The following is a 13,874-nucleotide window of genomic DNA, read 5'->3' on the forward strand; positions in this document are numbered from 1 at the left end:
GTTTTTCTGCACTTTCTCCAGCTCTACAATATCCTTTTTTAGCTGTGGTGACCAGACCTGTATACAGTATTCTAAGTGTGGTTGCACCATAGATTTGTATGAAGGCAGTATGATATTAGCAGTTTTATTCTCAATTCCTTTTCTTATAATGCTTAACATTGAGCAGCCGCACACTGGGTTGACATTTTCATCAAGCTGTCTACCACAACCCCAAGATCTCTTTTAGTTTATTACGTTTTGAATTTTCATTTTAATTGTTTCATTCTGTCTTGCAAATCACCCTGGCAGTGTGACTGAAGGGTGGTATAAGAATACCTACTAATAAATATTGTAATAAGGCTTCATGTTTTTAATGGTTGTGAACTGCCAAGAGAGCTTTGGCTATTGGGTGGTATAGAAATGTAATGAATGAATGAATGAAATGGAATATTTATATAGCTCTTTTCACAAATGCTGAAAGTGCTTCACATACATTATTTCAATAATCCTTACAACCACCCTTTAAGGGAAGGTAAAGATGGTAGCATTATCCCACATACTACAGATCCGGGTTGAGAGACAAAGTTGCTTACCTCAGCCCAGTGAGTTCCTGACTGAGGTGAGTTTTTATTTCCACCTGATAGCTCCCTTAACTAGTACACATAACTATATCCCACAAAATAGCAGAAGAAAATAAATGTAACATACTTTCAAGTAAAGCAAGTACATTTTAAAAAAGCTTTTTTGTTCTGTGTATGTTGGTCTCTTCTCCAGAAAGCACATCTGCTTTTAGCCTGTATAGTGCTGGTATTTCAAAGGATTCAGTTCAACATTGGCATCTATCCCTCCCAACCATCCACTACTCTCAGAGGGAATATTTCCTGTGGACCCAAGAGAGAAGAGGGTGAGGGTGAGGAGTGAGGTAAAGAAGAGGGGTGGGCAGGACTTCTAAATGCTATTCCTGGGTCTTCTGTTGACTTATCTTTTGCCAAGTAACTCAGGCCATGGCTAGACCAGGCCTATATTCCGGGATCATCCCTGTGCATACAAATGACACACAGGGGATACCGGGAGCAGGCAGGGATGATCCCTCCATTTGCCTGGGATAATCCTTAGGTCTAGCTAAGGCCTCAGTTGTAGAAGGGACTTGTTTATATTTGCATACCTCCAAAGACTTCTAAAGTGCTTGCAGTACTACATAATAAAGAATCCTATATAGAAATGTAATGTTACTCCAAAAGAATACACAAATGTTCTCCTCATGTACTCCTAGAAAGAAAACACCCAGAAGCAGAAGGCATAAAAATGGTTAAGCTTTCCAAATACTTGTGTAAGAGGCAATCAAGGCTTTGGTATGTATATACCTCATTCTCAATGCTGTATTTTGGTTGAAGGGCAAAGTGTACTCTGGGGAAGAGGAAGCTCAGTTCAACATGGAAATTATTCAGTTTTCACCTGTGTTACATTCCCAGCAGGAGTGATAATGATTACGCTCACAGTGTTGTTAAAGAATGCTGAATGAGACTGTCAATGTGTGGCATGCTGACAAGTGCTACAGAAAAAAAGAAACAGACCTAATGATGTGTATCATAATAAAGTATTTATACTTCTCTTGTTACCAGCAGATTAAGGTAAGGTTTTGCCTTTTAGGGTGCAATCCTATGTATTATTATTACTAGCTGTACCCGGCGTAACATACACCATTGTAGCATATCTTAAAGTTTATTAATTAAATATCATCACATTTTATTTATTTATTCATTCGCAGCAGGCGAGTGGCCTCTCAGCTGGCCACCAAGGGCCCCGGCCATGCCTCGCTCATGCTCCGGACCGTGGTGCTGCCCCCTTCATGGGGGGGGGGGGAGCGAAGAGGCAAAAGGGGGGGTAGGATTACCTTGGAAAGCCCGGAGGAGTCGGGCGAGGGGCTTAGCAACCTGTATCAGCTGATGTTACATGTTGTTACTGTTGCTTAGCAACCTGTATCAGCTGAAGCCATTCTAGAATTCCTGAAGGCAAAGTGGGCGTGGCAAAATGGTAACATACCTAAGCGTTTTATATATATAGATTATTATTATTATTTCATTTCTACACTGCCCAATTGCCAAAACTCTCTTGGACGTTCACAACAATTCACCAAAAAAGCAAACCACACAATTATACAACATTACAAATAAAACACAGTTTTAAAAAATCAACATACAAAATTTATGAGTTAAACTAAAAATAATGTCAACGAACAATTTCAATAATTGACCAGTTCAAGACAGCTGACATAGTGACCCATCATGTGCTGTTAAATGCTTGGGAGTAGAGGGCAGCTTTAACCTGGCGCTGAAAAGATGACCGTGCTGGTGCCAGGTAGGCCTCACTGGGGAACTTCTCAGGGGGCCACCTTTGAGAAGTTCCTCTCACTTGTTGTCAGCCCCTGAGCATCTCTTGGAGTTGACACCCAGAAGACAGCTTCAGGTGTTGATTGTAGTGCCTGAGTAGGTTCAGGTCAGGTTCAGGTATTGTGGTCCCAAGCTGTGTAAAGCTTTATAGGTTTAAACCAGCAGCTTGAATCAGGCTCGGAAAGACATAAACAGCAATACAAGTGGGTCAGAATTGGTTTTGTATGTTTAAACCTTCTAGTCCTAGTAATTAATCAGGTTGCCCCATTTTGCACAAGCTTCTCAACAGTCTTCAAGGGCAGCCCCACATAGAGAACATTGCAGTAATCTAACTTGGAGATAATTAGAGCATAGATTACTGAAACCAGATTATCCCTGTCCAGCTGGATTCCTGCACTGAGCCATGGGTTGGACTCAATGACCTTATAGGCCCCTTCCAACTCTACTATTCTATGATTCTATGATCCTCAAATGATAGATATGACTCCAGGAGAACCTCCAAGCTATGAACCCACTCCTCCAAGTGGAGTCCAACCTGAACATGTTGAACACCCTATTTAGACAGAAAAAGTCCTACAAGTCTCCACACATGGTTACCGGCCGGGAGATGTAAACCCTTTTCTGTCTAATCATGCATAGGATTGCACCCTTAATTATTTTAGTAGTTCCAATGATTTCCCCAGTATTTTAGAAAGTTGGGAAATAGCAATTGCTGTGGCACACTGTGGAAGTTTTGAAAATGGCAGCCAGATGTTAAAACAGGCAGTTGAAAAATCTGGAGACAGTTAAGTGGAGGTTTCACTTCTGCATGTTGAGCAAGAGGGTGGTAGTAGGAGATCTTAGATGAAACTATTTTTAAAATATTAATTTGTACCAGGTATTAAAGCAGCAAGAGCTTTCGTGTTCCTCTGTAGTATAAAGCCACAGTTTTGAGTGAAGTCGTTTCCAAGAGACTGGCAGGTAATAGTAGTTCAAGGATCAAAATTCGGAGGTTTGAGGAGGAGAGAACATATAAATGAAGTGGTGGAATTCAAAATATTTGCAGCGCAATCAATCCAGTACAACTCAGGCTAGCACATAAAAAGCAACAGCAAATAGGAGTTCTGTTATACCCATGAGGAAACGTAATTAACCACATCACGCCTGGCAGCAACCGACCCAAAGTCCTGTTTCCTTTGTTGTTGTTATTGCAGAACTGTGTTCCTCAATGCCTTTGGCTATATTTAAACACTATCGTGGGTTCCTTTAGAGCCCTTCTTGGTTTAGAGGGGGAGGCTATAAATCAATAGCAGTTTTGCCCTTAGTAGTCAATCAAAGCACAGCAGGTACTCATTTAGGACGTTTTAAAGACCCCTTTAAATACAGAGGTTGTCTAGGGAAATTCTACGTGAAGAAATCCACTGCAACTTACAACAGCAAAAGAACAAAGCATGTGGGTAGACAGAAATTTTCCATCAAACCCCAACTTTGCCCTAGTGGTTGCTATGCCTGGACTACACCACCGTCCCTTCCTATTTCTCTGCCATCGGCCACACCACTGAAGGTAATGGGCCAATCCAGCTAAGCTTATTTCTTTGGATGCTCCTTGCACATGAGAAGCATGCTTTCTTTGAGAAATATTGAATGTGCTCTTTGGTCAATAATTGGCTTAAAACACATAGAATTACAAAATAGTAGAGTTGGAAGGGGCTTATAAGGCCATCGAGTCCAACCCCTTGCTCAATGCAGGACTCCACCTTAAAGCATCCCTGGCAGATGCTTGTCCAGCTGCATCTTGAATGCCTCTAGTGTGGGAGAGACCACAACCTCCCTAGGTAACTGGTTCCATTGTCATACTGCTCTAACAGTCAGGAAGTTTTTCCTGATGTCCAGCCGGAATCTGACTTCCTGTAACTTGAGCCCGTTATTCCGTGTCCTGCACTCTGGGATGATCGAGAAGAGATTAAGAATATGCATGTCTCCATAACCCTGTGGGGCATATGAACATTGTAAAACAAGAAACTGAGGGTTGGATGCAGGAGCAGATTACATCAACATCATCATTGACAAAGGTGTTGCAAACAGAGAGCACCAGGATGGAGTTCATGTGCCCTCCGTTATCTGAACACTCACAAATGGCCTATGAGAGAGAGAGAGAGAGAGAGAGAGAAATTGACTATTTTGCACAGGTGGTGGTGGAGGGAAGCTAAGCATCTGCTTATATTTTCTCATCTTGATGCCTGTAGGCTCCAGCGTGGAAGTCAAATAGGAACAGCTCTGACTCTTAGCACTTATTCTTTTTAACCAAGATACAATCTTGTGCTCTTGCTTTGTATCTGCCCAATCACCGATCTTCATTGGTAGAAAGCCTCCCTGGAACCACTTCAACTCCCTTCACAAAGGTTTCCCAAGGATGCTTCCCAACATATGTCAAGTACTCCTAGATTCTCTTGCTAATCCAGTTTCTGCATATATACTGCTCTCTCACGTTTGGGAGTCCTGTGTGTTTAAATGACATATTACAAATTGCGCTGTGTGCTCAGGAAGAGAAGTGGCGGGCAAGTCAAGAGAGACCCATCATGGTGAAGCCTCAGTTCTCAAACGCTCCTCACAAGACTTCTGCGTCTTTACACTCATCTTTTAAATAAGAAAACACTTTAGACTAGAAGCAGAATGCTAGAAGAATTGGCTAATACCAATTACTAAGTGTTCTTCAAATTAACACGTGAACTTCAATTCACTGCACTGCATTTAAGCTCTTGCTGCTGCTGCTGCCTCCTTGGGGTTGTCCGACTATTAGAATAAAAAAAGCTGACTTGGATCATTAGTCCATTTAGCCCAATATTGTTGACAGCAATTCAGGATTTCAGGCAGATTTCCCCCCAGCCCTACCTGGAGATGCCACGGGCTGAACCTAGGACCTATGACCCCTCCCCCTTATAATATTGCAGTGACCATAGGAGTCACATCTAACATGTTCCTTCCTTGTACGCAACTCTTAAAAGCAATCTGATGTCTCTTAACTTGCTGACCCACCAAGCACTCTTAACTACCTTCCTCTTTCCTGCCAGGAACATGTAGACTCAAATCCCCAGTCACTATGTAAGATTTTGGCTAGCTCCCTTTTCTTCAATTCCATGTACCTTCCTCTTTATTTTACTAAGATCTCTGTTTTTCAACCCTCATCCGACTGTCTTCCTCTTCCTGTAGTTACCCTGAATTAGTTATTCAGCAAGCCTTCTCCTGCTTCTTCACCCCATTCACTAACGTTGTAGCTTCTTTTTTAGTTTTTGAGTGTGCAACACCCTTTCTAATTAGTCCCTTTCCTTAATCAGCTGTCTTTGTCATCTTTTTTCTCAAGCTTCAGTCTCCACCTTCCATTTTGCCAGGCTCCACCATTTCTGCCCCGTCCTCTTTCTTCAAAACATTCCGTCTATAGAATCCCTCTTTCCTACAACCTCTTATTTCTTTCTATTCAGGTTTCTATTCCTCAGCTTGCCCGCCTGCTCCAGAGTTTATCCTGCCCCAAGGCCTATGCAACCTTTTAATCCCTGCCAAATGGCGGAATTTTTCCTTTCCTCGGAGAACCTAGACTGCAAAGGTTCTGTTGCTGTTCAAATGTTGGTAAATTTTGTAACATCATAACACCTCAGGCAATTATTTGGGGGTTTCATTTAAGCTGATGGAGAGGGAAGCAGTATCACGGTGGCCATCCCACCCACCCCCCGGTACATGTTCAAGCACATGAGATGGCCCTAGACCTGTAATGGCCTGCATGTGAGGGGAGATCCTCAATGGCCCAGGATCCCCCTTGATGTGGAAGTGATTGACATGTAGGGATCTTTCACACACTACCCAAACACATAGTTTGGGGCCCATGGACAGACTGTGCACTAGGAGGGCATGGACACCATACTGCCAGAGGCTTCACTGTCACATGCACACTACAGAACCCAGATTTTGAAGTGCCTTGGGACATCTTAAAAATGAATAGATTTATTATGGCACAAGCTTTCATAGACTAGTGCTCACTTTGTCAAATGCATTGTTATTCTTAGTTTGCAGGTACATACAAACTTGACAAAAAGATAATTTTATGAAATCCAAGAGGAACAGTCTTTGACAAAAATCTCAGGCCTACTATGTCTTGCTTTAATTTCCCAATTTCCCCCCTTCTGTACCTCTTTGTATATATAATCTGTAAACTAAGGATAACACTTTATGCATGTGACAAGTGGGCATTAAAGGCCCGTACCACAAGTTTTGTTGTTGATTTTGCAAAAGTCTAACAACTCCCCTCTCTAGAAATGAATCCAGTTATTACTTTCCTAGTTCAACCAAGCTTTCTAATTAATGAAGCTTGTTGAGACAAGCACTAGTTTTTCTACACAAGTATACTATGTTTGCTTTGGGTTCTGATCACTCTTGATTTTTATTTGTTAATCTACTTTTTGTAGCCTTCTTTAAATCCCAGACAAAGGTAGCACAACACAGAAAATTGTGCATGAATGTGTTGTGTTAAGGAACTTTTTCTTGGCTTAGGTACTTCTGAAAGTTTTTCATACATGGTGCAACTAAGAATGGTCATCCAACCTAGCCAAATGATAAGACTGAAACATGGTGTGTGGGGAGTGGGCAATGGAGACAGAGGTTCATAGTCAGGAGCTCTTGAACTTTTGGCAGAGGTAGAAAGTATACCAAGCAATGACATGCTTTCAACAATTCCTGGAAACTGAAGATAAAGTTTTGATTAGAAGGCAATCTACCCAATGATTTTGCTGTGGTACTAAATGAGCTATTTGGCATTTTGACAATACTTTCCCCCCCTCCCAGCCAATGCAATATGCTCTTAAAGCAGGAATCAAATAAGTTCTGATTTAGATATTAAAGCACTTACTCTATTAAAATAGCCCAGAGAAGAGATGAAAGCCTAAGATAAGATCCAGAAATACTAGCTTAGCTTAATATCATCATACAGAACTTAAAGAAAGTCAGTGTACATTGCTAAAGATGTTTGTGCAAATGAACTATTCTAGTGCAAAAGTTCTTGGCAAGACAGAGTCTTGTTCTGAACAGTTCTTTAACTTTTTTGCAAGTAAAACCAGTTTCACTGTCAAATTCTTGAAAAAACACTTGGGATTTATTGATTTAAACTGCAAACAGTCGTTACAAAAGATTCTTTTAAATAAACTCACACAAAAGGGGGAAAAAGAAAAAGGCAATGTAGTGAACAGTAATGGGGAAAATTACATTCAATGTGTTCTTTGTGCCAGTAAAGTTTACCTTAAAAGAGGAAACACTCCATTCTTGGAATACAGAAATGCAAAGACAAACGGTATTTGGAATGTCTTTAAGATAGGCACTTGAAAGCAAAGGGTAGACGTTTTTCCTTTAAATACTTACAAAAAAGAAAAGAAAAAAGGAAGCAGTCTTCCATTTTATCGTCTCACAGCACAGCTTGTGCGTTTACATTCTAGAGGCCCACAGTGAAATCCTCACCCTACTGAAGTCAGTGACAAAGCTTCCAATGACATCAGCATGGTCAAAATTCCATCCCATCTGGGAGAGGCCTTGTTGGGGCAAAGAGAGGCAAAGAAGCACATTAAACTCAATTTGCAGTCCGACACAAAAAGGGGAACGATCTAAAATAAATAATCCAAACACAGCTGTTGCATTTTTTTAAATTAATTTTTCATTTTTTTAAAATAAAATAACCAAAAAAGTGTAAAGTTACAAAAAATGTCATTGTAGTATAATATATTAAACTGTGGGGGAGGGGGAAAGAAAAAGACTTCACAATCTTAAGATTAATATGGAAGATCATAATTTAAACATAAAAGAATATATTCTATGAATTCATCATCCAGATAAATATGAACAAAATTAACAAAAAAAAGCATAGGTTCAGCAATAAATACGTTTTGATAAGTTAAATAAGCTTTATATTGTTGTGCAGTGACAAGCAAAATTTGCTCTCCAATTTCTGAAAAGTTATACAAAATTAAAAACCCAGGAAAAAAAATAAAAAAGCTTGGCGTGAGTGCTCTACAGATGGGTCTATTGTACTCTAGAGCAAAACCATTAAAGCTATGACTACTGGAACTTTGTTTACACAGAACTTGCATGTGTGGAATGAACACCGTTAAACACACCCCTCCCCATTTTGTTGTTGTTGTTGATGAAGATGTCACATGTACACACATGGGGAACTTGTAGCACCAAAAGCAAGTCTTTCATTGTCCATCTGGCTTCCCTCTCCAGTTCCCAAGTCCCACGCATGTTATAGTTACTGTCCATTTTCAGCTGTTCTTCTGGCTGACCTGAGTAGTTTCAGGCAAGATTAGTCTTTAAAAGGTAGAAGGGGTTTGATGTTAACAGGTGTCCACATGCCATTATGTCTACAAAACACTAGCCAAAAGAAGGGAAGTGGGGGAAAGGAAGTAGAAGGATCCTGCATCATGGCCAGTGATGGGAGCTGCTGGTTCCGGATATTCCCTGCACATCTGGAAATGCACAGAGCTCTATGGAGGCTGCTGGTGCCCTCTGCAGCTGGGGAGGTAATATAGTCACAGTGAACATGTTAAAAGGCACTACATTTGTAAACGATTATCACTTTTTGTTGTAATTTGGCACTTATGGTTTCAGCCAGTGAGTAGACTCTTGGCAGGTGGACTCTCTTTGTGCTAACATCTAACCCAGAGATGTTAAGAAGACTTGGGGGAGGGAGAGAGAGAGAGAGAGAGAGATTACAAGCTTAACTTTGTAAAAGAGAGGTGGGAAGAGGCCAAGAGGCAACACCAGGTTACTCATCAGAGATGGAGAGTCTGCTGAAGATGGGAAGACGTCTTGAGGTGTCCAGGATGGGCGAATCTGAGCCGCTGTGGCTGCTGCTAGAGCTGCTCAGATAGCCTTCATGGTCAGAGAGGGAGTCCTGAGGACTTGGGGGTGAGTCAAACAGGTTGGGGGATTCAGACATGGGTCTCAGGAGGAAAGCAGTGGGTGAACCCCCACCAGAAACCTGTACCCCCATGCTGGGAGCAAAAAGATTGGTCAGCTCCTGGCTGGAGAAGGTGAAGGGATTGCTGGCACAGTCAGTCAGAGTAGGAGAGCCCAGGAGGTCATCAGCACTCATGATGGGCGGAGGGGTTATCGAAGTAGGGCTGTCCAGCAGCCCATTGGCAGCAACAGCACTTGGGAAACCAGCAAAGCTGAAGCTGTGTTGGAGGCGGGGTCTTTCGTTGATGGCAGGCTCCCTCCCACCTGCGACCGCCCGCCGCTCCTCAGCATTGTGGATAAAATGACAGCGAGGCCCATAAGGGCAGAAGCCAATGGTATGGAAAGTGCGGCAGAGCTCTGTCTTGTACTTGGGGTGGCGGGTCAGGCTCCGCAGCTCGTGGATGCCATGGGCAAACTGGCACTTGTCTCCATATTTGCAGGCCCCGTTCTCCTCGAAGGGGCGGCACAGCTCTGTCTTGTAGCGACTTGAGTTGACTTGGCCTCCAGGTTGCTTTTGCTGAAGTAGTCGCTCACCACCTTCAGAGAAGGAGCGATCCCGAAAGCGATTCTCCCTGGGGCCCAAGGCTGAGGCTGGCTCCCCCTTGAGGCTGCTAAGGAGCTGGGCTTGGTGGAACTTGGAATTCGGCAAGGTGACAGAATGCCTCCTGGGGAAACCCCCGCCAGCCGGAGTTCCCACTGCCTTCCTGTCCAAGAGACACCCTCCAACAGCTGAGGGGTTGTAGTTCAGCATCTTGTTACTCTGCAAGTAGGAAGCAAGAAAGCAGTCAGAGACCCAAAGTCCTCAACAACCTTTTAGTTATACTTTGAAATGCAGCCTAAACTTGGCCTCTGCACTGCCCTCTCTGTGTATCTGCGCAAGAGACTTGACACGAGTCACTAGACCAAGCCCTACTCAGTGTCACAGGCTCATCAAGGTAAAGAAAGGGCACAAACCCAAACATGAGTTTATGGCTACCATGAAACAGCCATATAACAAAGTGCTTCCAATCAGCACAGAGAACAATGCTGCTATACAACAGCCTTTGCCTCAGGTTCATTTGTTCCAGCCACATCAACGAATCATATTTTGTTTCTCTGCCTTAGGCAAGGCCCTAGCGGCCTATCTAACCACTCCTAAAGCAGCTGTAAGAGCCACATCCCCAGAGCATACTACTTTCCCAGTTTTAGTCTTCCACCATAATTTATGCCCAAGAGCCTAATAATTAATTTCTTCCAAATCTCTTGGCATATTGTTCAACCCATACTCCAATGGTCCTCCAGTTTGAAAGAATCAGGCATTTTATGGGTAGGAGGTGAAGGGAAGGCATGTTTAGCTATTATGACTTTGTAAGTCTGTTATATAAAACAGATCTCTTTCTGGAGCCCAAAAGGTTCTGTCTCAGAGGGTGGGTGGAAAGTGGACTTAAATCGAAAGGCGATGTGAGACTTTGGGAAACACACTAGCTACTAATCTAAATTAATCCCATCCCGTTTACTCCACCTCCTGCACAGGAATTGCATTTCATGTGATCCATGGCAGATTTCACCCATAACCACAAGAGGATTCCTTTACAAGTAGCCTTTTGGCTGTAAAGAAAGTCTGCAGCCTCAGCTTTAAACGGCTTTAAAGTATAAGAGAATGAAAGAAACGTTGGGGTAGGGTAGAGGAAAGTATATATTTTACACTTATTCTAGAAGCCTTCTTTTCCCAGAGTTACTATTGTGTGGCCAGATTTCACACATTTAAAACTAAAGAAGCAAACTAGATACAGAACCAGGTTAACTCCGCTTTGAAAAGCATTGGAAGTTTCCGAGAAAGCAGAAACAATTGTGCAACTTCAGAATTTCAACTGTTTCAGGAAGACATTGTTCTCAAAAAAGAAACCTAGTACATGGCTTTCCCACCACGTTATGCTCTAACCAGTGAGCAACACTCCTCTGACGTGGTCATAAAATGGGGGAAATGCATACAGGCAAGGACTTTGGCTAAACAAAGATAAGCTCTAGAGAAAGAGAAAAGCCAAGCCACATGAGTGGGATGCGAGATAAGGGAGGCAAACTGCAGAAAAAGCAAACTGTAAGGGCTGCAAAACTAGAGGCGGGAGGGGGGCGGGGTCACTGCCTGCTAACGTTATTTTGCAGAAGCCTCAGCCCGGACACACATGATTTCCCTCTTCCAACACGAAGAGAACCATAAACGTGAAGCGGCTTCAGATCAGACTCGCGAGGAATCGTGACAACAGCCATCTTTCCCCACCCCGAATAGGCAATTAGATGTGTGGCAAGCAAGGCATACACTTTCCAACACACACTCTGAAACAGAGTTCCAGTGAATGCTAGAGGCTGGTTCTGCTCTCCGAAGCGCACAAGTTATTTCAGTTTTACATTCCACAACATTGCGGGAGGAGAAGGGGGTGGGGGCGGCAGGGAGAGAACACGCCTTAGTTCAAAGTACAGAATCTACGATGTAGGGCGACTTCCAGGAGAAACGAGGCTGCAATCCTAAACACGTTTTCAGATCCATGCAAATAGAGAGCCAGTAACTTTTCCACAGATTTTCACACACACGGCTTCACACATTCGAAAGGCTTTCAGACTTTAAGAAAAGGAGGAAGGCGCAGCCGTTTAAGCTGGTTACAAAGAAAGAAATGCTGCATTCCAAAACGGTTGCCATGCAATCCCAGCAATTCATTGAAGACATCTAGAAAGTTTATTTTGAGAAAGCACCCGATTTTCAAGGACTTGAAAGTGAAGGAAAGTCAAAGACAACCAAACAAAATTATGCACACTAGTAGCAGAGAAAGCTGCCTTGAAAAAAAACCCCTTTAAACAGCGTTTTATTAAAGCTTTTGGCGCAGCACCCAACCTTAACTTCTTCCTAGGCAAGTCTCCTAAATACGTTATCAGGACTACACACTAGTTACAATCCCAAACAAATCTTGTGTTGCTTAAAACAGACGCACCCCACAATCCCTCGATGTCTTAACTGTTGAATATGGAAGAAAAACGGGATGGGGTGTGTGTCAGATGCAGAGTGAGAGATCAATAGCTTTTAGTTTCCTTAGACAATCGAAAAAGTTTTCCCCCACCGCTTTTTTTAAGTTTTGGAAGAGAATACGGGAGGCAACTTACTTTGCATAAAACTTCACTCAGCTCAAAGATGGTTGGAGACACGAGGGCTGTAGACATCTTCAGCTAACAAAAAGAGGGATGAAAGTGTGGAACAATTCTAATTGAAAAATAAAATGAATCACAGTGTTGCAAGGCACAGCCTCCAGTTTCCCTGGAATGGACTCCTTTTACCCCCTCCAGCTCCAACAATTCTCCTTTCTCCTTCCAAAGAAGTTTGCGTAAAGCTCGATTTATAAAGTTTCAGCCCTTACCCCATGGGAGGAGCTCCAACTTCATTTAAATGAGCGAGGAGGAATGGGGGGAGGGAGCTGCCTGACGTGAAAACTTGAGTCACCCATGCGGTCAAATCTACCAAAACTTTCAAGGAGGGCGAAAAAAGGGGGAGGGGGAGTACTTTAAGGCAGTCTCTAAACGAAGCTTGTTGTTTTTAAAGGGGGGGGAGTTTTAAGGAGTGCGGCACTGTTTGTGCAAGTTACCTCTAATTAGAAAGCGAGGGAGGGGAAGGACTCGAGAAGTCTCTTTTGTCAAGACTTGAATGCAACATGTGACGCTATTCACTTCACCCGCTCTGGCCTGCCGCCCCCCTTCTTTTTCAGCTTAAAGGCGGGATCAACTGTTTTCCTCGCGCAAAACTTTCAGGTCTTCCTTTGAAACGCTTTTCTGGGTATCTTGGTTACTTCATTTTCTTCGTTCCTCCATGTTGCTGAGAAAACAAAGGAGAACCTAGACTTTTCACTTTTAACACCGAACAAGAGAAAAAAAGTGTATTTGATCACGTGCGCAGTTAGGCTCGAAACCGCACGTCCACTTACTTGGGAAGTAAATCAATTGAATTCACCAAGACTTCCTTCTGAGTAAGCACCGCAAGAATAGGAACAGGCTGCGCGGCTGTGACTGCAGGCACGATTACTTGGAAGTTAAGTTCTGTTAAAATCAAAGGGCTGGCTTCCGTGTAAGCGTGTGTAAGCGCTGGGATATATACAAGAAAGAACTTGCAAAGTTTTCACCCCCTTTTGCCGAGGAGTCTGAAGCTAAAATGTGCAAGTTACAGACGGGGTGGGTGGGGAAGTGTGTTCGCCCTTACTTTGCCTTTCTTTTATTTTTACAGTACTGAAGTTCTAGTCTTTTATTAAAAATAAATAAATCCGGTCGTCTTCGCGGAAACATAGTGTATCAGTCTTGGAATCAAAATCAGTATCTGAAAGCTACTGCAAACAGATCTGTAAGAAGAGGGAGCGTGGGCGGGGGACAAGAAAGTCGATAAAGCCCTGAGAGACGTTTTCCTACTTAAGTCTTTTCTGGAAGTAGTCTTGCAGGGCTTCCTCGAGTTCCGCCCCCCTCACGGGGGTGGGTGGGTTACAGACCAGTTTGTAATGGTTTTCTCAAATACTGATTTTG

General features: G+C 42.9%; 1 protein-coding gene across 1 annotated transcript; it reads right to left on the bottom strand.

Annotated features, from left to right (window-relative positions):
* Positions 1-7,466: 7,466 nt before the first annotated feature.
* Positions 7,467-12,699, bottom strand: ZFP36L1 (ZFP36 ring finger protein like 1). The gene is made up of 2 exons (XM_063117575.1): positions 12,477-12,699; positions 7,467-10,104 (listed from the first exon to the last, which is right to left on the bottom strand). Exons 1-2 carry the CDS (start codon positions 12,531-12,533, stop codon positions 9,151-9,153), a joined length of 1,011 nt encoding a protein of 336 aa, XP_062973645.1. The 5' UTR covers positions 12,534-12,699; the 3' UTR covers positions 7,467-9,150.
* Positions 12,700-13,874: the final 1,175 nt, after the last annotated feature.

Source organism: Elgaria multicarinata, chromosome 2, assembly GCF_023053635.1.
Source record: "Elgaria multicarinata webbii isolate HBS135686 ecotype San Diego chromosome 2, rElgMul1.1.pri, whole genome shotgun sequence".
Classification (NCBI taxonomy): domain Eukaryota; kingdom Metazoa; phylum Chordata; class Lepidosauria; order Squamata; family Anguidae; genus Elgaria; species Elgaria multicarinata.

What these genes read in the sequence shown, in the direction of transcription:
- ZFP36L1 (XM_063117575.1), bottom strand. Translation starts at nt 12,533, where the DNA reads ATGTCTACAGCCCTCGTGTCTCCAACCATCTTTGAGCTGAGTGAAGTT. An exon ending in TGAGTGAAGTTTTATGCAAA is followed by an intron (nt 10,105 to 12,476) that starts GTAAGTTGCCTC and finishes TCCTACTTGCAG; the next exon opens with AGTAACAAGATGCTGAACTA.